The sequence below is a fragment of the Cyanistes caeruleus genome, unplaced genomic scaffold, assembly GCF_971803275.1.
Source record: "Cyanistes caeruleus unplaced genomic scaffold, bCyaCae1.hap1.1 HAP1_SCAFFOLD_101, whole genome shotgun sequence".
In the NCBI taxonomy this organism is placed as follows: domain Eukaryota; kingdom Metazoa; phylum Chordata; class Aves; order Passeriformes; family Paridae; genus Cyanistes; species Cyanistes caeruleus.
Genome location: NW_028255903.1, coordinates 778,098 through 803,913, shown reverse-complemented (window position 1 = coordinate 803,913; position 25,816 = coordinate 778,098). Strand labels below are relative to the sequence as shown.

The following is a 25,816-nucleotide window of genomic DNA, read 5'->3' as shown; positions in this document are numbered from 1 at the left end:
TCCTGGGATCCCCCAGCCCTCTCTGTGTTCCCCCCTCCCACATCTCCCCAGAGGAGCCCCAGTTGCTGGCAGTCCCCAGCCAGGGTCCCCAGCCAGCCCCAGGTTGGATCTGCAGCCCCCAATTTTCCCAGTTTCCCTCTCCTTTTCCCCGGGCCGTGTTCCCCCCGTCCCCACCGGGTGGGAGCAGCGGAGAGCCCCGCGCTGCTCATCCCGACCTGTCCCGGCTCCATCACCGCTCCTGCAGTGGGCTTTGAGGGGTTTGGGAACGGGGCACTGAGGGTGTCGCTGCTCCTGGGGGAGGAGGAGGAGGGATGGAGGAGAAGGGATGGAAGATGAGGGATGAAGAAGGAGAGTGAGAAGGGATGGAAGTAGGAGAAGGAGCTGGCGTTAGGGAGGAGAAGGAGGAGGGATGGAAGGGGAGGAGAGGGAGGAAGATTTTGTAAATACTCCGCAAACCCCTTCATTCTTGTCCCCCATGGGGATGTGTCCGCACTTCACAGAACAGGGGTGGGAAGGGGTCTCAAAATATATCCAACATGGACCTAAGGTATTTTAGACAAAGAAGGCTCAGATTTACGAGGCGTGGTCCTGGGTTCATTGTATGTGCATCGCCCAGGGCAAGAAAGTGGCTGAGATTCCTCAGGTGCTGTCTCTTAAACTTGGGGGAGGGGGTGGCCAGGGGATACAGGGGGGTTACAGCCAATGGGATAGGGAAAAGAAAAGGGAGGTTAGGTAGGGACTGACCTTATACAAAACCAAGGGTGAGTTCTTCCCCTGGGACTGACCATAATTTTTTAAATGAACTTCAACAGGAAGAGGAGGGACAAAGGAGGATCAGGGAAAGGAGAAGGAACCAAGAGGTCAAGAACTCCCGGAATTCACAGTCCCCCACCTGTGGGATCATCACCCCACATCTCCCAGGTGCCCCGAGAGGGGGACCTCAGCCCAGATATCCTGGGGGGTCCCTGGGTTGGGTTTTTTGGAGGGGATATTTGCGACTTAAGGACTGCAAAGCTGAGTGGAAAATGCCCCTTGGGGGACACTGGGGAGTTCCCACCATCCCTAAGTGAGGAGATGGAAATGAGGGAACTTTTTGGATTCCTCGCATTCCCAGCAGCCTGGGCAGGGCAGGGACCGAGTAGACAGAGGACCCCCAGTACAAGCGTGACCCCCAGCAGCTGGGACAGGGAGGAACCCCTGAACACCAAAGGGGACAGACCAGAGATGGGGAACTCCTGGGAGGCATTTTCAGGGCTGAATCTTGGTGTTTGGGAGGTTTTTATGGAAGGCTTGGGATTTCTAAAGATGGACTTGGGAAGGAGGAACCCCCTAATCCAACGTGCTCATGAATTGTATTTTTCCCCAAACCAGGATTTCCCATTCCCAAACCTTGGCCGGATGGAGAAGGAGGCTGTGAGGAAGAGGAAGATGCCCCAGGACACCCAGGCAGGTGAGGAGGAAGTCAGTGCCCCTTTCCCCCTCTCTATTGCTCCATCTCCCAGCCCAGCATGGCCTCCGGCTGCAGGACAACCCCGCTGCCGACACCGTCCTGCCGGGGACGCACTGGGGGGATCTCCTTCCCCTTCCCTCTGGCACGGAGGCAAATCCCATCCTCTCCTTGTCCTTCCTCCCCCAGACAAGGAGCTGAGGATGGAGACCAGGGAGGACAAATCCCCACTGCAGAACCTCATGGAAGAGGCCGTTTTGAGCAGCTCCACAGCACAGGAATCCAATGGAGAGGAAAAGCTTCAGAGATCCTGCAGGAGGAGGGGCTCCAAACGCTGCCTAGGGTGCTCTGAGGAGGAAAGACCCACCCTGTGCCGGGAAGGTGGCCAGAGATCCAGCCGGGGCTCTGAGCTGGTGGTCCATGAGCAGCTTCAGGATGGGGAGAAGCCCTACAAGTGCTTGGAGTGGGGGAAGAGCTTCAGTCGGAGCACCAAACTGATCTGCCACCAGATGATCCACACTGGGGAATGGCCCTACGAGTGTGGTGAATGTGGGAAGGACTTCAGCTGCAGCTCCAAACTCATCACCCACCAGCGCATCCACACTGGGGAGAGGCCCTACGAGTGTCCTGAGTGTGGGAAGAGGTTTCAGAGCAGCTCCCATCTCCTCCTGCACCAGCGGATTCACACGGATGAGAGGCCCTTCCGCTGCCCTGACTGTGGGGAGGGCTTCAAGAGAAACTCCAGTCTCATCTGTCACCGGCGCATCCACACTGGGGAGAGGCCCTACGAGTGTGGGGAATGTGGGAAGAGCTTCAGCCACACCTCCAACCTGACCATCCACCAGAGGATCCACACTGGGGAGAGACCCTATGAGTGTGAGAAATGTGGGATGACCTTCAGATGGAGGTCCCAACTGACCATCCACCAGATGATCCACACTGGGGAGAGCCCCTATGAGTGTCCTCAGTGTGGGAAGACATTTCAGACCAGCTCCCATCTCCGCAATCACCAGCGGATTCACATGGATGAGAGGCCGTTCTGCTGCCCTGACTGCAGGAAGGGCTTCAAGCACAACTCCCACCTCATCAGGCACCGGCGCATCCACACTGGGGAGAGCCCTACGAATGTCCCAGTTGTGGGAGGAGCTTCTCCAGGAGCTTTCACTTGACCAAACACCAACAGAGGCACCAGTAAGGGAAGCCCTGCGAGTGCCCCAAGTGCAGGAAGAGCTTCGTGCGCTTCCCTGGCTCCATCCCCCATCAGAGGACCCACGTTGGGCAGGACCTGATGACCCACGTTCCCAGTGATCTGTGTTGGGAACACACTGGGCTGGAGGTAATTTTATTTTGGTTTCAATTATCTTTTGATTCATCTTCATCTATTTAAAACAGACAAACAGTGGTAAAAATCAACAAATTCATCAAAGGCATCTAAAACCTCACATTTTACTAGTGCTTCAAGGGAATCTGGGAGGTACTTGGGAGTATTTGGGGGTTGTGGGGTTATTTGGTGGAGTTGTCTCCTTTTCTTGGCACTCAAAGAGACGAGAGGCTTCTATCTGTCACCTCAAAACCACTCTATGCCACTGAATCCTACTCAATCCCTCTCCAAAATAATTCAATTCTACAGCCCCTCAGGGTGTGTTACCTTAAGTTTTAGCTTTCATATTTTTCATATTCTACACTGCCTGGGTTTGTAGCTTTGAACTTCGTATTGTTAGTGAGCTCTCTTCACAGAGTAGGTAGACAAAACAATTCCTTTTCTAGCTTGATACCAAGGACAGTCGTTAGAAGTTTCAGCCCAAAAGCATGAACAAGTGTGGACTGAAAAGAGAAAACAAGAAGGATGGGACTTCATCATCTGAAGCTGTAATTGGACAATGAATAGATTGCAATATGCAGATGGACCTAAACTTCTAAGAATGTGAAACCTCGTGATGAGTTGTCCATTTTTGTGACCATTTTTGGTTGGGTGTAGCCCTGGCCAGGCTCTTGTACTGCCCAAGGTGAATCCTTTAAGGCCTTTTAATAGACTTTATTCTTAACTCTGTCCAGCCCCTGTTCTAGGTCAGCCTTCTAAAGGCATCAGGTGGAATGGGGTTGGAAGCGGACTGGGTGAAGTGGGATGCAAATCAGGAGGGGTGAGATGGGCATTGGATGGGTGGGATGGAGTTTGGGAGGTGTGAAATGCAGGAAATAGAGCTTGGGAATGGGGTCTTGATGTCCAGCAGGGATGGGATGGGTTGGGGTTTGGACTGGGGAGGTGAGGTAGAGTCTGGAATGAGACAGCCAAAGTTTGGGGATGATGAATGGAGCAGGAGGCCATTACTGAGTTTTTCTGTGAGATTCCCCTGCCCAGGGAGGCAAAGATTTAGTTTCAAATGAACACTGTTAAAGTGAGAGGCATGGGCAAGAGGGAATTCCATCCCTCTGCCTCAGAGGTTGGGCCCTGCAAGCCCAGGAAGAAACCACCCTGGACCCCTCATGGGGTGGCAGCCCAGGGATTTCTGATTTGGTTTGGGCCCCTGGGGTTTCTCCCTTACTGTGTCCCCAGTGGTCCCTGACCTTGAACTCCACCCTGGTTCTCAAACCCCATTTCCCTGCCTCTGTTTGGGGCTGTCTCTGGATCTGAGTTTGTTCCTGAGCTGAATAAATGGTTTCCTGAGCAGAATCCCATCTCGTTGGTGTCCTATGCCTGTTCCTGGTAACTATAGCCTCCCTGGACATGATCCTGCAGCCCTGGAATGCAAGACCCTGCAAAATCAAGCCCCCCACCCGCCTAGAACCCCCAAATATCAAAAAATTCCCATAAATTTGCTCTAATTCCCTGAAATACCTTTAATTTTTCCTAAATCATGCTTTTTGTCCCCCGCCAAGACCAGGTGCCTCCACTGGATCTCGGGGACACCCCCAGGAATTTGGAGGGGGTCTCTCCTCCCCTGCCACCTCCAAAAGCCCACCACTTTTGGGAAAAAAAGCCCCCACAAAATCCCTTGGATTCAAGGGGGAGTGCCCCCATTTTTTATGCATTTTTTGGGGGTACCCCCCCAAATTTTTCAGGTTCTTTTGCCTTTTTTTGCCAGTTTTTTTTTTGTTTTGGCATTTTTCAAAATGAACTTTTTTGGGAGGGGTTCCTCCAATTTTTTGGGGGGGGTCCCTCAATTTTTTCCTGGGAATTTGACCCCTCCCTCGATATATCCTTTGTCCCCCTCCCCCCAAATTGGGTTGAGGGGATCTTTTATTTTCTTTTTTTTTCTTTTTTGTGTTTATTTTACCTTTCCACCCCCTTTTTTTCTTTTTTCCTCTTTTAATTTATTTGCACTTAATTTGGGGGGCTCAGGGGCAGGAATTTTGGGGAGGGGTTGTCTGGGGGGGCTAGAAAATTTGCGGAGACGCCCATTCCCCCAAAAACCAGGAAAAATCACAGGAATTCTGGTGTTTCCCCCCATCCCAAGGTGTGAAAAATATTAAATAAAAAATTTACGTTCTCAACTTCTCTGGTGATTTTTGGGGAGGGAGTTGCGATTTTGGGGTGGGGGGTTGGGGAGGAGTTGCTGGTTTTTTGCGGGGGAGTCTCCCAGGTTTTGGGGTGGAATTTGGAAATTTGGGGGGAATTTGGAGGTTTGGGGGGAATTTGGGGTGTTGGGGAGAAACTTTGAGGGTCCTGGGGGAATTTCGAGGTTTTAGGGCAGACATTTTAGGATTTTTTTGGTAACATTTGGGTGTAGATGGAGGAAATTTGGGGTTTTAGGGAGAACTTTGGGTTTCTTAGGGGGAGGATTTGGGGTTTTGGGAAAGAAATTGGGGTTTCGGGGGAAAATTTGGTGGTTTTGGGGGAAATTTGGGGGGGGGTTGGGGAAATTTTGGGGGTTTTGATGAATTCTGGGGTTTTGAGGGGAAATTTGGGGTTGGGAGGAAATTTGGAGTTTTGGGGTGGGATTTTGAGTCTTGGGTGGATTTGGGACTTTGGGGGGAGTATGGGGGTTTTGGGGTTTTTGGGGTGATTTGTGAGGAATTTTGATATTTTTGGGGAGGAATTTGGTGGTTTTGGGGGGAAATTCAGGGGTCCTGGGGGGTTTCTGATTTTAGGAAGGGGACTTTGGGAGAATTTTTTGGGTTTTGGGGGAATTTCCATTGATGGGGAGGGGTCTTGATCCCATTGAGAAGGGGCATTTTGGGGAGGCCTGAATCTGGGGGGGGTCTCAGGGAGGATTCCCCATTTTGGGGCAGGGTTTGGGGTGGATTTAGGGGGATTTTCCAGCGATGGGGAGGCATCTTGGGGGTGGGATTTGGGGAGGGGTCTCATCAGAGCCCCATCCTGAGCTGGAAGTTGTGGGGGATGTTGGGAGTAGAACTTGGGGAGGATCTGGGGGGAGATTTTCCAGCCATGGGGAAAGGTCCAGATCCAAGGGCGGTTCCTGAATTTGGGGAGCAGTCTGGAATTTGGGGGTCATCTCATTGGGGCAGCAGGTGGAGCTGGAAGTGGGGCCTGATGTTGGTGAAGCTGCTCTCCAGGGGTGCCGTGGGCAGCTCCTCGGGGGGTGCTGGGGGTCGCGGCCACAGGTGCTGCAGCAGCGAGGTCAGGAACAGGAACAGCTCTGCCTGCACCAGCGCCTCCCCCAGGCTGCCCTGTGGGGAGGGGACGTCAGCACCGCCCCACCCCAAAGGGTCGGGGGTCCCAAAAGCGTTGGGGATCTCTAAAGGGTCAGGGGGTCCCAAAAGGGCCTAGGGGTCCCAAAAGGGGTGGGGGTGTCTAAAGGGTCAGGGGGTCCCAAAAGGGGCTGGGGGTTTCAGGGGTTGGGGATACCAAAAGGGCCTAGGGGATTCTAAAGGGTCTGGGAGCTTCAGAGTCTGGGGGGTCCCAAAAGGGTCTGGGAGCTTTGGGATTGGGGTCCCAAAATGGTCTGGGGGTTTCAGGGGTGGGGGTCCCAAATGGGTCTGGAGTACCCACCCCGAGGATTTATGGGATTTAGGGGATCCCAAAAGGATGTAGGGTCCCTCCACGAAGGAATTTGGGGATTTTTGGGATTCCAAAAGAATGTAGGGCCCCACCCCAAAGGAATTTTGGGATTTTTGGGGTGCCCACTGGCCGAGAAGGACACAAACATTTTGTTGTGCTGGAACTGACCCTGCTCATCCAGGAAGTTCCCAGGGTCAAATTTTGGGGATTTTTGAAGGATTTGGGGCTGTTTAGACCAAGCTCAGCAGGGGGTAAATGTCCGTGCCCTGTGGGGTCAGGTGTGGGGTCATTGGGGTAATTTGGGGTCAGGTGAGGGGTCAGAGAGGTCCTTTAGAGTAATTTGGGGTTATTTGTGGTAATTTGGGGTCATTGGTGTCATTTGGGGTTACTAGGGTGTAAGAGACAGTCTGAAGTTTCCCTCAGCTGCCTCACAACCATTGCAAGAACAGAGACTGGGACCCTGAAGACCCCAAGGGACTTTGTGCAGGGGTTCTGGCCTGGTTGAGGTGGAAGCTTGCCAGGTGATGGTTTGCAGGTGTGCTTGTTGTGCTGTCAAGGTACACTGCCTTCATTCCTGCTGCTGAGCAGGGACTTGTAAGGAGCGGCCTGTTCTGTACCTTACACCTGCTTCCCAGAGCAAGGGGTCTCATCACAATAGCCTGGGAATTTCCCCACCTCTTGGCCAGCTGCCCCTTGCTTTGAAAGACTGTAAAAATTACTTTTCTAAGTTATTTTCTTCAAGAGAGATCTCCCCATGGAAGAAGACACCGGAGACCCCATCTCATCTGTTGGTAACTATAACCACCTCTTTTCTCTCTTTACATTGGCTCTTTACCCCTCTCTCCCTCTCTCCCTCTCTCCTTCTCTCTCTCCCCGCCTCTCATCTATCGCATAACCCTTGTTGCTGGCACTAAAATAAAGATCCATCATTGCTGTTGTGATTTAAACTGAAATCCCCTGGTGTCCTTTTTGCACTCTGAGATGAAACGAACCTCTCACGACTCCCACTTGTGTTAGCGGATCGTGACACTCGGCAGCAGGGTGTCCCAAGGTGCGGCTTAGAGCAAATGCTCCGTGGCACAAGGATATTGGTAGGCACATGGTGGAGACAAGGATGAGGAGGAGACCTCCAGGCTTTTACTCCACTGGAGGGTCCAGGGACTGAAGACCAAAAACACACTTGTGTGGGGGTTTTTATATGGGGGAGGCCAGAGGGAGGGTACAAAATTTTAACCAATAGGAAGAAGCTATGGGAGGAGTGGAAGGTTCCATTCAACAATACAATAGGGGAAACAAGGGGAGCAGAGTGGGTCACATGGGCCAATGGGGCATTGGAGATCAGGGGATTTCCAAAGGGGTGGTTCAGGTAGGAGGCTGGCCTAAGGGAAGACTGACAAATGGGTGTAATGACAGATGGGGAACATGAGAAAACAAGGGGTGGGCTTGAGGCAGGATTGATAGGTGGATAGGAGGCTACAAACTAGGCGCAAACCAATGACTTAGGGGAATAATGGGAGAAACCATTCAAACAAAACACACCACAACAATAAGAACTGTTAACCATTACAGGAGGTGGCATCTTCAGGAGGCAATGGATGTGAGTGAGCTCTTGCCACATTGACACTGATTGTTCTGTGTGGAAAGGGACATTGAGAACTTGCCTCCAGCATTCTCCATGGATCTCAAACTGCCATGTGCCAGGGCTTCCAGATAATCCATGTTCTGATCTCAATCTAGAAGGGAGCACAGATCAGAACCCTTTCCATGGTGCCCCCAGCAGAGCTGCGTCTGCCTTTGTCCGGCAGGAAAAGGGATGCGGGCAGAGCGGGCAGGTGCCACCCTGCTCCATTTGTGCACCAGGCCTGAGCCTCAAATGTTTCTGGTTTCTTAGCTAATTTCTCCCTGGCTCCTCTTTAACACAAACAAGAGAATAGCATCGCACAGTCCAGTTTGACAAATAAGGCTTGTGAACAACTGAGTGCTTCCACTAAATTAAAAACGCAATGTGCTTGAAAGCCAACCTTCTGTTTGCCCAGGCCTCCTCACCTCTGTAGATGAGGGGGCTTTATACTGCTGGTATGTGGGTTTTAGGAGTATGTGGGTTTTTATCTGTGATAGAGATGAGGAAGTGATGTATTCGTTCCAATGAGCTGCCAAAAGCAGTGACTTTAGTCCCTCTTTGGCTGGGGAGTAGCACTGGCCTTGTTGAACGCCGGCAGCAGCACAAGCAGGACTTCTCCAGAAGCAGGGACACACCACGAGCCAGGAGAGGACCGTGACACCAGAGGGGACCATGGCACCAGAGGGGACCGTGGCACCAGCCATGCCCAAGGTCTGAACAGGGTGGCAAAGTCAGGTGGTGCTACCCGGCTGCATGAGCAGCCCAGGCAAGGTGTGGTGAGGGACCAGGTCTGGGGGGCATCCAAGGAGTCCTGTCAAGGGCAAATGGTTCTAATATTCTCTCTGGGACAAAAAAAGAGCAATCTTTAGAGTGAACCGGTGCTAATAAATATTTGCTCACATATGGTGGGGTTTCTCTGCAAATGGGCTTTGATGGGAAATTTCTGACCATATTTAGTTTTACTCTTTAAGTCGAGCACCTGGGTATCTTTGTTGAGGAATAGAGAATTGTTTGTAGCTCAGTATTTTCTCAGGAGGAGCCTTACATTTTAGCACAGGAGGAAGGTAAGGCAAAGTTTAAAAGCTTTCCTCTCCTGAAGTGACACACTTTCCAAGGAGTCTGTGAGAATTCCCCTCAGCCACTGCCAGGGCTGTTTGCCTCCTCTGCAGGCTCAGGATTCTGGGAGTTCCACGAGCCTCAGCTCCCACAGTATTTTCCTCTGAATATTTCTTCTTGTGCAGTACACAGAGAGATTTTGTGACAGATTCTCCTCTGGGTTTTGAGGTGAATCTCAGTAATTCTGTTGATTTTCACGTCCAGATGAACTTTGGGTAGATAGGAAGGAAAAGGGAAGAAGTACCATGGAAAATCAATGACATGCTCAAAATCTGAGAGGCTCAACCACAGTAAAAATGAAGTCTAAACTGAAGAATTTTTTTAATTTTTCTTTTTTCTCTTGGTAGGTGAGGTAAAATTTGAAGTGTTAATAAAGTTATTTGAAAAGATTCAGCAAGCACCAAGCTATATGAGAATCAAAAGAGTGAAGGATGAGACAGGGCATGGGAAGAATCTTCAGCCCTTCCCTGTTGAAAGTAAAACAGTAGGAAAACTGCCTCTGGCTGTTACCCACAGGTAACGTGTTATTTGCAGCCAAGAGCAGATGGCCCAAGCTGTTGGTGGCCCAAGCCCTGCTGTGGCTGGCCCACTTTCAGTCCTAGCTGGACCAGGGTGGCTGGCTTGGGAGGGGAGGAGGTGGGGGGATCTCAGGGGGCTTCTGCTTCACAGCCAGGCTGGGGGGCCGTGGAGGAGGCACGGAGTGCTGGTGTTCTGCTTTCTGGAACGATTCCTCCTTCTGAGGCCACGTCTGAGAGCTGTCAAACCGGACAGTCTTTGGGCTCCCTGGGGGCAAGGGAGAGTCGTGCCTTCTTGGCCGGGAAGCTGCAGCTGCAGCAGGGCGACTGTGGAGAGAAGAGGTGGCTGAGGCCCCCAGCTGCCGCTGGCACTCAGAGACCCTCCTGCACAGCAGGGCCCAGAGCGGCCAAGGCTCCCCAGCACAGCTGGAGCTGCTGGCACAGCTTGGCCCAGCTGGACAGCTGCCCCTCAAGGCCCCGGCGAGCAGGGGATGGCTCTGGGCAGGGTCCCTGGCCAGGAGCGGGCCCCAGAGCGCCTCTGCCTTTCAAGGGCAATCTCGTCCCCGCTCTTTCTCCTGCCCACCTTGCTTTGCCTCTGCCCGCTGCTCCTGGGGCTGCTCTTGGCCAGGCAGCCTCAGTGGCAGCCAGCACTGGCTGCAGCCCCAGCGGGCTCCCCAGGACAAGGCCCAGCAATTAAGAGGCCAGTGAAAGCCCTGGGCAGCAGCAGAACTCTCGGCAGAGTTATTTGGGCAACCAAGGACTATCCACAAGTCCACAGCAGCCTCATTGGGAATGTCTCCTGACTATGAGCAGCCTTTCAAGAAGCTGGAGGGTGGGGATGAACAACAACTTACCGTTTCTTGTCCTTCCACCACCGGAATCCAACATAGCAGAGAACCATGGAAAGGGGCACTGTGAACAGTGTCACTACAGTGCCTATCATGCAGGACTTGCGCACATCCTGCGGGCAGAACACTCTTGGGGTGCTCGGTGGATTCTCAGCATTTATATTGGACTTGCCAAGCGCTTCTGTGGGAGCAATGGGCAGCGTGAGCCTGTGCTGTGCTCCACTGCTGAGCTGGCAGCATGCTGGATATGGCCAGGACGTTCTCTGTTTCCCCCAGAGCTGGGGCCTGCAGGCACCTTGGCACCCCTTGGCACAGGCTGTGCCACCCAACAAAGCCCAGAAGGCCAGGAGGAGAGGCCAGGGACAGCGTAGCTGCTTGGGCAGTGGCTCCTTCCAGGGACATGGGCCAAACCCATCCCTGAGCAGCCACTGCCACCCCTGACCCTCCCTGCTCCGTGACAGCTCCTCCAGCCCAAGGGGACAGAGCCAGGCCCTGTCAGGAGCCAGTACATCCCCTGCCCAGTTGGGAGCCAGGGCTGACTGTGGCCCTGGGATCGCGGCAGAGCTCCTGCTCAGAGCTGCTCCTGTGCCTTGGGCCTCTGGATGCTTAGTGCCAGCTCCAGGAGCAGCTGCAGTGGGAGGGAGATGTTGGTGAACGAGTCCCATTTCCCAGGGGCTGGGAATGAACTCCAGAGGCCTGGAAGCCGAGGTGCCTCCAGCTTTGGCTGCTGCTCAGCTGTGCCTTGGGCCAGCCATGGGGGAAGAGTTGCTGGCACACAGCCCGGCCGAGGGAGAGACCAGCACAGCAATTACCTCCTGTGTCTGGGCCTGGCATTTCCTCCTTTCCTGCATCAGGAGCTGGCACAGAGACATTGCTTCCTCTAGCATATGTCACCGTCTGCACAGACATTTCCTCCAGCACTTGAGAAAGGAAAAGGGACAGCTGGATAAGATAGAACTGTTTGCCATTAGGTGAGGTGGTATCTTCAGGAGGCAATACTTGTCAAATCATGGATAAGGACAAGGAAAACACGCAGGTTACTGAGGCTGGGCCAGGGCCCTCCCTCCTCCAAACAGTCCCTACACCTGATCTAGCCCAAGACTGGGAAATTGCAGGGGATCTCAGGGTGTGCATGGCCCATGCTGCAGTTTGGGTTCCCTGTCAGCTGATGCCAGATGCCTTCCTGCAGAGGATGGGGAGAAGCTGCAGCCAGGCCAGCCTGGGAAACAGCCTTGCAGGCCATGAAAGCAGCAGCGGGCCAGCAAGGCTGACATGGATCCCTTCCTGCTGTGCCGGGCACAGTGTATCCAGATGTGCAGAGAAAGCCCCCAGCTGCTGAGTCTCAGGAGAAGGCTGAGGGACATGGACCCACCATGGTGTCTCTCCAGATCACTCAGCATCTTGTCCAGAAGTTGGGATGCCTCCAGGGATTTCTTGTCTTCTGTATCTTGGTTCTTCCATTTGGGAGGACCTTAATGGAAAGTAGTTCCATTCTCCTTCAGGCCAGAGTGGCATTGAGTGCACCTGGGTGACTGCTGCCCTCCAAGGCACTCCCTCCTCTCCACCTTCTACTCAGGAGCAGGAGCAGGGGGACCACGTACCTGCAGTGGCCCCACACTGGGATGGAAGGAGCCCCTTGCATGGCAGACAGGGGAGAAAGGACTCCCTGGAGCTGCCAGCAGCTCTGAACTGAGCCCCAGGAAGGGCCAGGGCTTGGCAGCAGCAGCCAGAACAGCTCAGGCTCCCTGGGGCTGGCAAAGAAGCCACACAAGGCACAGCCCTGCGGCACAGCCCTGGACCTGGCCCCTTCCTCTCTGCTCTTCTCTGTGGCTGCACAGAGCACATGGAAGGTGACACTGGCATTGCACATGGGAAGAAGATTGACAGCTAAATGTTCCTTCCTCCCACTGACAGCAATGCTGTGGGATCACTCAGGGCTCCAGAAGGGAGCAGAGCAAGGTTTCCAGAATCCATCAACCTTCAGACTCTCAAGGGAAATGGCATGTGAGTGAGCTCTTGCCACCTTGACACTGATTGTTCTGTGCAGAAAGGGACATTGAAAACTTGCCTCCAACATTCTCCATGGATCTCAAACCATTATGTGCCAGGGCTTTCAGATACTACATGTCACGATCCCAATCTAGAAGGGAGCACAGATCAGAACCATTCCATGGTGTGCTGGGATCCCATATTGTTTTAGGGAACTTGGCACTGCAAGGTGAATGGGTAAGGCTGTGGGAGCCAGATGTCAATGGACATGGCCAAAGCTGCAGAGTGGCCTGGAGAGCTCTGGGCTGGCTCTGGTCACTCTCCACCCTCTTTGCAGGCCCCATGCAACATCTCTGGATTGGCGGCAGGACCGACCCAGGGCCCTTGAGGATTCTCTCCCTCCCACAGAGGAAACCCTCCCTAAAGCCCTGGGGAAAACCATCCCCAGTGCTTCCCAGGGAGAAGGGAGCACTGTCCCAGGAAAGGGAAGCCAGGCCGCCGGCTCACCTGCTCGCCCTGCTCACCATGGAGCAGCCTGGGCAGCCCTCTCAGGCAGGGCCACTGCCAGGAGGAGCAGGAGGAGGAGGTGCAGAGCAAAGGCCATGGTGCCTTGCCCTCTGCCAGTCCTGCAGCTCTTGCTGCCACCACTGTCCTGACACCGCTGTCCCAATGTCAGCACCGCTGCTGCCGCTGCCGCTGCTGCCGCAACAGTCGTGGTCAAGGACTGACTGCTCGGTCCTCGTGGTGCTGTGCAACCACGGGGCTCTGGGACCTCTGTGACCTCAGAGCCTACTGTCACCTCAGCCTGCTGTCACCCCAGAGCCTTCTGTGACCTCATGGCCAGGGTGGAATTGTGTGGGGAGTGGGATCTGCCTTCTTCCTGCCCAGCAGCTCTGTCAAGGGCTATGACAGGGTCCCAGCCCAGCTGATCTCACAGGCTGGGGGATGAAGGGATGGAGAGCAGCCCTGCTGAGAAGGACTTGTGGCTGCTGCAAGGAGAGAGGCTGGACATGAGCCAGCCATGTGCCTCCAAATGAGGGTGCCCAGCAGCTTGAAGGAGGTGATTCCACCACTCCTCTGCTCTGGTGTGAGCCCACCTGGAGTACTGCATCCACCTCTGGGTGCCCAACACAGGAAGGACATGGTCCTGTTGGAGCTGGTCCAGAGGAGGGACAAAATGCTCTGAGGGCTGAAGCTCCTCTGCTTTGGAGACAGGCTGGGATAGCTGGGGGTGTTCAGCCTGGAAGGGAGAAGGCTCCACGCAGACCTGATTGCTACGTTTCAGTACTTTAAGGGAGCTTTTAGAAAACACAGGACAGAATTTTTAGTAGGGCCTGTTGTGACAAGACTGAGGGGGAATGTTCTCAATCTAAAAGATGCGAGATTCGGACTAGACATAAGAAAGACCTTTTTTACACTGTGGGTTTTGAAACCCTGGCACAGGTTGCCCAGAGAGGTGGGCATCCATCCCTGCTGACATTCAAGCTCCTGCTCTGAGCAAGCTGATCTAAAGGTGTCCCTGTTCACTGCAGGGCACTGGACTAGATGGCCTTTAAATGTCCCTTCCAAGCCAAGCCATTCTGTACTCCTGTGCACCAGCAGAGCAGTGCTGGAATAATGCTGGGGTGATGATGCTGGCACCTGTGTTTTGGTAGTTGTGCCATTCAGCTGTTGGCCAAGAGAGGATTGATGGGCTGCACAGTGAAGTCTGCAGAGAACAGTGTGCTCAAGGAGAAACAGGAGAGGAACACGGCTTCCAGCTCAGATAAATGCCAGCATTTTGCTGCCCATTCCTTGTTAAGAAATAAAGGAATGTCCGGAAGATCCCTTCAATGTGGGTGCACTATTGGCTCTATCAGTACTTGCGTTCTGTAAAACAGGTGAGTTGTTACAGCTTCTTTCCCCATTTATCACTGAATAAAATCCAAATACTGCAGTGCTTCATGTCTACTTTCTTCCAAGTAAAGGCAGATTTTGTTCATTCTTGAGTGGGACATATTCATCTGTTGACAAGCAAATTCTTCTTGCCATTCACACAATGTTGATTTGCTCTAATCGGATTGTAATTAGGATCTACCACTCATTTAATTAAGGCTGATGGATTGTGAGGCAAAGTGTTGCATAATTTGCCCAGGAGAGAGTTTTTCTCTAATTCAATGACATATGAATGACACGTGTAGCCTACCATACTTGTGGCATTAGTCTCCCACTCTGTCCTTTCCTCTCATCCAAGGGGAGGATTGAGGTCTGCAGGTCTCATCTGTGCACAGAAAGAGTTAATATCTCACCCAGACCTGCAGATGCTCATGATGGTTTCTGCTGGGCAGTGGCCGAAGCAGTCACGGTGATGGATTTCAGGCATCGCTGGGGCTGTGCCAAGATCTCGGGGGGCCCGGCCAGAACAGTCGTGGCTGTTCTGCCCACATGGCTGGTCCCAGGCCCCTGCTCCCTTCAATTCCAGCTGCGGGCCGATGGCTTCCCCTCCCTGTGCCCGGCAGCCGCTGGGGCCGCGCGGGCCGTGGTGAAGGGGCCTGGCCCAGCCCAGAGCCGCTCCCGGGGCCTGGCGGAGCCCAGCTCGGTGCAGGCCAGGCTGGAGCAGGGCCGGCCTGACCAGCACCCAGTTAACTCTTCACAGCTGGAAACAACAGAGAGCTTTCCTGGGCTTGCCCGTCTTTAAAATGTGGATTTCACACAGGAGGATACAGCTTCTAAATGGTTCAATAGGTTGTCAATTCTCAGAGCCAGCCAGCTGTTGGTTTTGTAAGCACAGAGGAAGCTCTTAGAAGCCCCCTCCTAGAATAAACATTTGCATGGGTGGCTTCTTCCCTCCTCACCAAGTATCAACTAATATAAAACCACAAACACTCAGGGTGAAATAGGAAGCAATTTTGAAGCAATTGTTTTAAAGCAAAATCAGTTATTGCACAGAGATTGATGTCACTCCCCCAAAGCACTGGAGAGGGACAGTGACTCTGCCACCTCCCCCCTGGCCAGCCCATTCCAATTCCCAATCACCCTTTCTGGGAGGAACTCCTTCCTATTGTCCAGCCTAAACCTGCCCTGGTGCAGCTTAAGGCTGTGTCTCCTTGTCCTGCCCTCCAGCAGATCCCCACTCGCAGACAGCTTGGTGTCATCTGCCATTTGTGAGTGCTGGACTCGACCCCCTCAGCCAGACCCTCAGTGAAGATATTAACCAGGCCTGGGCCCAGCACAGATCCCTGGGGACACCACCAGGGACTGGACACCAGCTGGATGCAGCACCATCCCCACCACTCTCTGGGCCCGGCCTCCAGCCAGTTCTGCAGCCAGCAAAGAGTGCTCCTGTCCAAGCCGTGGGCTGCAGCTTTTCCAGGGAATGCTGTGGCTCTCCATGTCCAAGGCCTTGCTGAAGTCCAGCTCGACACATCCAGAGCCTTTCCCGCACCCACCAGGCAGGTCAGCTGGTCATAGAAGGAGATCAGGTTGGTCAGGCAGGACCTGTCCCTCCTAAAGCCACGCTGGCTGGGTCTGAGCCCTGGGCCATCCTGGAGGTGCCGTGTGATGGCACTCAAGGGGATCTGTTCCAAAACCTCACCAGGCACCAAGCTCAGGCTGACAGGCCTGCAGTTCCCCAGAGCCTCCTGCCAGCCCTTCTGAGGGACGGGCTCACACTGGCACCTCCAGTCCTCTGGGACCTCCCCAGTGAGGCAGGACTGATGAGGAGAAATGATGGAGAGCAGCTTGGGGAGCTCATCCACCAGCTCCCTCATCCCCCTAGCATGGATCCCATCCGATCCCATCCACCTGTGAGCATCTGAGTGGCTCAGCAGGTCTCTGACTGCTTCCTCCTGGATTACAGGGGGCTCTTCTGCTCCCTGTCCCCATCTACCAGCTCAGGAGAACACTTGTCCTGAGGAAAACCTGTCTTAATGTTGAAAATTGAGGCAAAGAAGGGGTTAAGTACCTCAGCCTTTTCCTCATCTTTGGTAACCATATCCCCCCCAATAAGGAGGTTGTCCATAGCCTTCCTTTTGCCATTAATGTATTTATAAACACATATTTATTATCCTTCACAGAAGCAGCCAGGTTAAGTTCTAATTGAACTTTCACCTCTACTTTTCTTTCTGCATGACCTAATGACATCCTTAAACATTTCCTGAGTTACCTGCCCCTCTGCTCAAAGGTGATGTACCCTCATCTTTTCCTTGAGTTCCTCCAAAAGCTCCCTGCACACCCAGGCCAGTCATTTTCCTCACTGGCTCTTTCTTTGTCACAGAGGGACCGGCTGTTCCTGCTCCTTCAAGACTTTTTTCTTGAAGTGTGTCCATCCTTCCCAGAATGTTTTGATTTAAAAGGCTGTTTCCCTTAAAAAACTCAGTACCTGATTTGGTACTCCCCAAATCTGTATCCTTAATCAGCTGAAGTCTGTTCTTCGTAAGTCCAGTGTAGGAGTTTTGTTGATGCCCCTCCTTCTTTCACAGAATATTTCAAAACTCGATGATTTCATGGCCACTGTACCCCAGGCAGCCTCCAACCACCACATCCCCCAGCAGCCCTTCTCTGTTTGTGAACAGCAGGAGACACAGCTTTCCTTGGCAGTGGCAAGAGAAGGAAACCTCCCCAAAGTGCGGCTTGGCAGGTTCAGCCTGGAGGGGAGGAGAAAGAAAAGTCCCTGCCAGGGTAGAATTTTGGTGCAGGAGGTGTCCCAGCGTGAGCCTGGACCATGCCATGGCTGAGTGTGCCAGGAGCCGGCAGTCAGTGGGGCCCAGGGATGCTCCAAGGGACTTGGAGTTTTGCTTCTGACTCCTTGAGCAGCTTCTTCAACCTTCTCTCAGTGCCTGAGGGTCCTGGACTCAGCCCCAAATGCACCCGGGGCTTCATTAAAATACAGAAAGCCTTGGGAACTCTTTCTCTTCCTTCCACTGTCTTCAAGTCCAAGGCTTGTGCAGCTGCTTGGGGTCAATTTGGAGTTCTGTTGAGGAGGAAGATTTGAAAATCCACCACTTTGGTTTTTTTTTTTTTTTTTTTTTTTTTTTAAATCAAGGGTGTATTTTTTTATTTTCTAGTTGAGAGAAGAGGTGACAGAAGCATTCCCCAAGTGATCTTGATGCTGAATGTCTCCTTAGGAGGTCTGGTCACAGAGAAGAATGAGCCCCATGCAGGCTGCCCCTGTTTGGACAACCTGCTCCTCACCCCGAGCCTCAGCATGTCTGACATCGCCCACCTGGGACTGACATCCCAAAGCATTGAGAACCTTTATCAACTTTTCTTTATCATTAAAATCTAATTAATTAATAAAAACTAAAATTTTATTTTTATAATATTATTCTGTATTTTTATAACGTAATTTTTATACTTATATGAACGAATTGATACATTTTGCGCAACTGAAAACATTATTGGTCTTTGGTACTAAGTACCACAATCCCCTTCTTTAATTAATTGACCACTATTGCTCCCTCTTTATGCTAATTACACCTATTTTTAGTCCTTTGGTCATAATTTTTAAATTATTCTCAGACAGGGTAAAAGGAGCAAGTTTGGGGTCCATGGAGATTTTTCTGAGGAACATTTGGGGCAGTTTTGGGTCTGGGGAGAGAATTTAGAGACAACCTGGGGGTCTGGAGGACACTTGGGAGAGCCGGGTGGGCACTTGGAGGGGGACTTGGGGATTCTGTGGGACAGTTCGGGGTCAGGGGGAACACCTGGGGGTCCAGGGGGGCACTTGGAGGTCAGGGAGGGGAATCTGGGGGCCCTTCGGGGTCCGGGCGGGCACTTGGGGGGCTGTAACGGGGAAATCTCTGGGTCGCGGGGGATGACGGGAGTTGTAGGCGCCGGTATAATGAGGCTTAATGGGGCCGCGGAGCATCACGGGAGTTGTAGGCGCAGCTCCAATGGGTTCCGGTGAGGCGCGGGGCATGACGGGAGATGAAGTCCCGGCTGGAATAGCGCTCTAAGGGCGCCGCGGAGCATGATGGGAGCTGTAGTTCCGGAAGTGTATCGGAAAACGCGTTCGGCGGTGTGGGGAAGCCCTTGGAGAATATTTTTGTGTCCGAGTCGTGGCTGCTGGTGCTTGGGGCGAAGGTATACGGCTCGGGAGCACTTGGGGGGAACCTGGGGAGCTCTATCCGGTGCTCTTTAGGGCGCGGGGCACGGCAGGAGGTTTGGGCGAAAAACTGTGTTGTGGGATGATGGGAGGTGAACTCCCAGGAGTGGCTAGAAAGGGCATCTGTGGGATCGGGAGCATTCAGGGATCCAGGGACACTTTGGGGGGTCCCGAACGGGCACTGAGGGGGCACTCGGGGATCCTGAAGGGCCTGGGGGTCACTTATGGGACATATGAGGGGCAATCCCGGGGTTCTGGGGAGCGCAGGGCATATTCACAGTTCCTCACAACCTGGTCTCAATTGCCCCCTGCAGGCTCCTACTGACTGCCAGTATGATCCCAATATGATCCCAGTATGATCCCAGAATGATGTCAGTACACAGCCAGTGCAATCTCAGCCACTGCCAGGATGATCCCAGTACAAAACAGCCTCTCCCAGTGCTGCCACTCCTGGGATCCCCCAGCCCTCTCTGTGTTCCCCCCTCCCGCATCTCCCCAGAGGAGCCCCAAGGGCTGGCAGTCACCAGCCAGAGTCCCCAGCCAGCCCCAGGTTGGATCTGCAGCCCCCAATTTTCCCAGTTTCCCTCTCCTTTTCCCCGGGCCGGGTTCCCCCTGCCCCCAGCGGGTGGGAGCAGCGGAGAGCCCCGTGCTGCCCATCCCGACCTGTCCCGGCTCCATCCCCGCTCCTGCCGTGGGCTGTGAGGGGTTTGGGAACAGGGCACCAAGGGTGTCACTGCTCCTGGGGGAGGAGGAGGAGGGATGGAGGAGGAGGGAGGAAGAAGGAGAGAGAGAAGGGATGGTAGTAGGAGAAGGAGGTGGGGTTAGGGAGGAAGAGGAGGAGGAAGGATGGAAGGGGAGGAGAGGGAGGAAGAGGAGGGACAAAGGAGGATCAGGGAAAGGAGAAGGAACCACAAGGTCGAGCACTCCTTGAATTCATAGCCCTCTCCTGTGGGATCACCACCCACCATCCCACAGGTGATGGGGGAGTGGGAGCTTTGCCCGGATATCCTCGGGGGTCCCTGGGTTGGGTTTATTTTGCAGGGGGTGATGTTTGGAGAATGTGGAACTCCAAAGCTGAGCGGAAAATCCTACTTGGAGGGACACTGGGGGGTCTCACCATCCCTAAGTGGGGAAATGGAAACAGGGGGAACTTTTCGGATTCCTGGCACTCCCAGCAGCCTGGGGATGGTAGGGACTGAGCAGACAGGTTGTCCCCAGTACAAGCTTGACTCCCAGAAGCTGGGACAGGGGGGAACCCTTGAACCTTCTCTCCTTGAAGACAGGAGAGACTAGAGATGGGGAACTCCTGGGAGGCATTTTCAGGGCTGACTCTTGGTGGTTTTTGGAGGTTTTATGGACCCCAGATGTCCGGTGACTTCTAGAGATGAGCTTGGACAGAGGGACCTGCAAACTCAATGTCCTCATCCCTTGTATTTCCCCAAACCAGGATTTCCCATTCCCAAACCTTGGCTGGATGGAGAAGGAGGCTACGAGGAAGAGGAAGATGCCCCAGGACACCCAGGCAGGTGAGGAGGAAGTCAGTGCCCCTTTACCCCTCTCTCCTGCTCCATCTCCCAGCCCAGCCTGGCTCCCGGCTGCAGGACAACCCCACTGCCGACGCCGTCCTGTCAGGGACGCACTGGGGGGATCTCCTTCCCCTTCCCTCTGGCACGGAGGCAAATCCCATCCTCTCCTTGTCCTTCCTCCCCCAGACAAGAAGCTGAGGATGGAGACCAGGGAGGACAAATCCCCACGGCAGAACCTTGTGGAATAGGCCGTTTTGAGCAGCTCCACGGCACAGGAATCCAATGGGGAGGAAAAGCTTTGGAGATCCCGCAGGAGGAGGGGCTCCAAACGCTGCCTAGGGTGCTCTGAGGAGGAAAGACCCACCCTGTGCCGGGAAGGCGGCCGGAGATCCAGTCAGGGCTCTGAGCTGGCGGTCCATGAGCAGCTTCAGGATGGGGAGAAGCCCTACAAGTGCTTGGAGTGTGGGAAGAGCTTCAACCAGAGCAACCGCCTGATCTGCCACCAGATGATCCACAGTGGGGAATGGCCCTACGAGTGTGGTGAATGTGGGAAGGGCTTCAGCTGGAGCTCCCACCTCATCATTCACCAGCGCATCCACACTGGGGAGAGGCCCTACGAGTGTCCCGAGTGTGGGAAGAGGTTTCAGAGGAGCTCCACTCTACTCAGGCACCAGCGGATTCACACGGATGAGAGGCCCTTCTGCTGCCCTGACTGTAGGGAGGGCTTCAAGCAGAACTCCACCCTCATCACCCACCGGCGCATCCACACTGGGGAGAGGCCCTACAAGTGTGGGGAATGTGGGAAGAGCTTCAGCTAGAGCTCCAGCCTGATCTGCCACCAGAGGATCCACACTGGGGAACAGCCCTACGGGTGTGGGGAATGTGGGATGACCTTCAGCCGGAGGTCCCATCTGACCATCCACCAGATGATCCACACTGGGGAGAGGCCCTACGGGTGTCCCGAGTGTGGGAAGACATTTCAGACCAGCTCCCATCTCCGCGATCACCAGCGGATTCACACGGATGAGAGGCCCTTCCGCTGCCCTGATTGCAGGAAGGGCTTCAAGGACAACTCCAACCTCATCAGGCACCGGCGCATCCACACTGGGGAGAGGCCCTACGAGTGTGTGGAATGTGGGAAGAGCTTTGTGCACTGCTCCAGCCTCAACACTCACAAACGCATCCACACTGGGGAGACACCCTACGAGTGTCCCCTGTGTGGGAAGAGCTTCACCTGGAGATCTAGCTTGACCCAACACCAACGGCAGCACCAGTAAGGGAAGCTCTGCAAATGCCCCAAAGTACAGGAAGAGCTTTGTGCACTGCTCCAGATTTATCCCCCCTTGGAAAATTCAAGTTTGGCAGAGACCTGGTGATCCATGTTCCCTGTGATCCATGCTGGGGAGACACCTGTACCTTTTCCTGCCTATGGCAATGACATGATGTGGGATCAAAGAACGTGAGGGTCTGGCCATGGCCCTTTTGTTATATTCAATCCCATCTCAGGTCATTGCCAGGGGCAGGTGTTGGGGGTTAGGTGTCTTTTTTTTTTTTTAATTCTGGATTGCCTGTGGAATTTTTACCCATTAGTTGTGGGGACAGCCTAACTGTGGGTACTTGGTGGGTGATTGACAAAAGACAAAGAGTTTGGCCGGGCCCAGGGAGGGAAGGGGGGCAGGAAAAGAGGAGAGCGGGGACAGTTTGGGGGGCTTTCTTCAGCTTCGGAGAAGGACACGTTGGGTGCAGAGATGCTGCGGTGGGCACAAGAGAATTTCACCATCACCCACACGGAGATGCTGCTTTTTCTCCTTCTTCCCTCTTTGTTGGTGGCCTTCCACCCCCTGTCCTGCCAGGACGTGTGGCAGTGCCAGGCACCGCCGCGGAGCTGCTGATCCACCTCAGCCACTGGCCCAGGATCTCAGCTCATCCCTGCTGTTCCAGCTGAGTGTTCCTCAGAGCCCTGCAGGAGCACCGGGACTGCCCGCCCGAGGGGGTTTGTGAAACAATGCCTCTCCTCCATCCCTTCCCATCTCAGCCAAGAAAGCTGTCACGGGGTCCCTGGTTCTGTTTTGTTGCTAATGCTGTGGTTATTGTTGTTTGTTTGCCTGGTTATAAATACTAATAAAGAACTGTTATTCCTATCCCCAGATCTCTGCCTGAAAGTCCCTTGATTTCAAAATTATAGTAGTTCAGAGGGAGGGGGTCTACATTTTCATTCCAGGGGAGGCCCCTGTCCTCCCTAGCAGACACCTGTCTTCCAAAACAAAGACAGATGGGGAGTTTCTCCATCCTCCTATCCCTTGGGGGGCCAGCAGTCCTCTTGGTTCCTCATGCTCTTTTTGTGGGGCCTTTTGTGTCTGTGCCCCTCCAACTTATGGGGACAGGGGATATTTGCTGCCCCCTTTCTGCTTCTGGGAAGCCTGTGCGGGCTCTTTGTCCCTCTCTGATTTAGGGGGTGCCAGTGTTGTCACCATCCCGGCAGCCCCCGGCTGCTCTTTGCCCTTTGGCAGGCCAGGGGTGTTCTCTGTCCCCTTGCAATTTGTGGGGCTGGCACGGGCACAATTCCCCTCCTCTTTGGGGGGACTGACAGTCTCCCCTTCCCCCTCTGACTTGGGGGATGCTCTGGGCTCCATCCATCTCTTATTTTGGGTTGCCAGGTATTTATCTCCCTTCAGTTTGGGGGGCCTGGGGATCGTCTCCATCCTCCTCCAGTTTTGAGGGGCCTGGGAGAAGTCTCTGCCTTCCACCAATTTGGGGGGACTGGTGCAGGCTCCACCCCACTCTGATTTTGAGGGGCAACCTGGAGGAAAGACACCAAAAGCTTGACAAAGGCTGAAGGGAACGCTCTGATTACCCCATTTGCCAAGAGGTTCCCTTAGCTGAAGTTGCTAACAAGGACCAGACTCGCCAGCCTACAGTGGGTTTTGGGTTGTTTTATTTCCTGGGCCCTCAGTCCTGCGTGGGACACGGGAACTGGGTGCTGCAGAGGCTGCGGCAAGGCATCATAAATGTTCGCCCAACATCCAAGGGTGGTAGAAGATCTGCTTCAGCACTGGCCGATCCATGGGGTGCTTGGACAAACACCAGCGGATCAGATGTTGGCACTCTGGGGAGAGAAGGCAGAAAGCGGCGCTCACTTGCAGAAGGCCCCTGCCCAGCTGCTCCCGTCGCCTGCAGAAGCCGGGCCACGCTGCATGTGCTGGGAGCTGCCCTTGGCGGGAGAGCGGCACGGCAGGACAAGCGTCCCCTCCTTCAGCCAAGCGTGCCACACCCAGCCTGCCACGAGCCACCTGCTGCAGCCGGCCCTTGAGGGCACATGGATGTCCCGCACAGCTGCGAGAGGGCCGGGCTGGGCTGCACGGTGCCACCTGCCAAAGCCTGCCTTCTTCAGGCCGCGTACCAACCTGGAGAGACCTCCTGCGGGAAGAAGAGCTGCCCCAACACGATGTCACGCTCGTTCTCAAAGGGCAGGAACCCGCACACCATCTCCAACAGCCGGCTGAATGCCTCACCCTGCGGCCCAGGAGGGAATGGGGCCGTGCTGTGCCCGGCACTGGGAGCAGGGCCCATGCTCTGGGCTCATCGGCATACTGTGTGAAGGCCCGCTCCTGGAGGAAGGTGCCGCAACCGAAGTCCATCAGCTTCAGCTCGCCAGTCTCTGGGTTGACAAGGAGGTTCTCTGGCTTGATGTCCCGGTGCAGGATGCCGCAGGTGGTGCAGTGCCATATGGCCTCTCCGAGAGATGGAGGCTATCTGAGATAGCAGAGGCTCCTGGCACCATGGACGTTCTCTGACAGCCTCAGCTTCTTGCATGGATGGCAGGTCTTTTCTGCTGTGCCATCCTTGCATAGCTTGAGGCTCTCCAAAGGATGGCCAATCTTGCTGGGAGCAGCCTCCTGAAGGGATGGCGGCTTCTGGAGAAGCTGGGCGAGCCACAGCAGGGCACGTGGCCTCACCTCATCAGCTTCTCCAGTTCTTTCCACAATGCCAGCTACATCCCAAAGAAGAGCGACACAGATGTCCCATTGTGTGTCCAGTGCCGAATCATCGCTTCCTGCAGCTCTTGGGCCACTGCCATGCAGGGACTGCAGCTGCAGGAGCTCTCCAGAGGGCTTGCGGGAGCACCTGGCCGCTGGCGAGGGGTGGCCCGAGGTCTGGAGAACCTGGGAGCTGCAGGGGCTGCTCGGTTCCTCCATGGGCCTCTGGGCCTAACCCTGGGGCGCTTCCTCCCGTGGTTGCCAGTGGCCACCGGCCCAGCAGACAGCCACAGCGGCAAGCAGCAGGACAAGGGCAGGCATCAGGACGCCACCGTCACACATGACTACGGCACATCCCATGACAACTGCACTGGCAGCTACGGGGGCTGGCCCGGTTTACATAGGGCTGGCGCGGTGATGTCACAGTGCTGTGGCCAGGACAGCTGTGTGACATCACGGTCCTGCATCACCCCAGCCCTCACCAGTTCCAAGGGAATGAGGAAGGGGCTCCCTGTGGGCACTCAAGCACCCTCTGGAGCATAGGAGAAGGAAGATTCTTGTCTAAATGGGATGAGGAGGGGAACGGTGACAGTGTCACCTCCTTGCTGGCTGAGCATGGGACATGGATTGTCCAATCGGGGATTGCAAAGTCCATGGACAGGACAAGCCCTGCTCAGCAACATGGAAACCATCGGTGTGCTGTCCACTACATTCCCATGCTGAATCGGAAGTTGAATTCACATCCAGCTCTGTGCATCTTACTGGGATTTAAATGGATGTTATCCCATTGGAAACCAGTACCTTTAAAACTTTAGAGTTCTCTGACTTCAGGGAATTGAGGTGCAAATAAAATGAAATGGTATGATGGAGTTTGTATCCACCTAAAATTAACTTTAATGAGAAATAAAATAGGGACAATGCCCATAAACCGTGTGCAGTATAGGGACAAACTCCAAAGACCACGACTACAGGCAGACACAAAAATATATAGGGTAGGTCTGAGGGCATGGGTCCAACCACGAACTGGGGTTAGAAATATGCAAAATACTGCAACAAATAACAACCAATTAGGGGAGAGAACCGGGAACATTCTAGAAACATTACCTTATAAGGGGTGACTCGATTAACATATTAACTGCCATAAGCCCTTTCTCTTTGCCATAACTTAAACAAATGCTTCCCAAGGCTTGAACTTAATGCCTCTTTTTTTTTCTGGGTGAAATTCGGCTGGCTTGGATCCCCAGCGAGGCACATTCCCATATCACATTAGTCAGTTCTTCACCCAACACTCCCTGTCCCCGTTCATTTCACACCGAGACTTCTGCTCCAGAAGGATTCTCTGAGGGACACAATTAAAAGTCTCTCATGGAACAGGAGGATCCAGATTTAAGAAGTGGGAAAGAGTTTAACCCCACTATCTGTTTAACTGGTCCCAAGGGTGGAGACCTGAAGGAAACTCATGACTGGATTCAGGTCATAGATCTGCAGATGCCAAGGAGATATTAAATTATCCTCCTTGGAATTAAAGCTGGGAATTTTTCTTTCTCTGGAGCAGTAAATTAGGATGTTGATGGGCCCCCCTTCTCTGCTCGCTCTGACCCTCCTGTCCCAGCCTCGCTCGGTTCCATTCACGTTCCTCCTGTCAGGGACACTCTCCACACAGATCATGGCTCTGATTCCTTGGATCCTCAGCAGTGTTTTCCTTGGATTTTAGCCAGGGCTTCCCTGGTTT

The 25,816-nt window shown here is 54.0% G+C and overlaps 1 protein-coding gene across 1 annotated transcript; it reads right to left on the bottom strand.

Annotated features, from left to right (window-relative positions):
- Positions 1–9,502: 9,502 nt before the first annotated feature.
- On the bottom strand, positions 9,503–13,264 carry LOC147646336 (uncharacterized). The gene is made up of 4 exons (XM_086873607.1): positions 11,880–13,264; positions 11,320–11,427; positions 10,514–10,688; positions 9,503–9,986 (listed from the first exon to the last, which is right to left on the bottom strand). Exons 1-4 carry the CDS (start codon positions 11,905–11,907, stop codon positions 9,743–9,745), a joined length of 555 nt encoding a protein of 184 aa, XP_086729733.1. The 5' UTR covers positions 11,908–13,264; the 3' UTR covers positions 9,503–9,742.
- Between the last annotated feature and the right edge of the window lie 12,552 nt (positions 13,265–25,816).

What these genes read in the sequence shown, in the direction of transcription:
- LOC147646336 (XM_086873607.1), bottom strand. Translation starts at nt 11,907, where the DNA reads ATGCTGAGTGATCTGGAGAGACACCATG. An exon ending in TGATCTGGAGAGACACCATG is followed by an intron (nt 11,428 to 11,879) that starts GTGGGTCCATGT and finishes TCCTTTCTCAAG; the next exon opens with TGCTGGAGGAAATGTCTGTG. An exon ending in GCCAGGCCCAGACACAGGAG is followed by an intron (nt 10,689 to 11,319) that starts GTAATTGCTGTG and finishes TTGCTCCCACAG; the next exon opens with AAGCGCTTGGCAAGTCCAAT.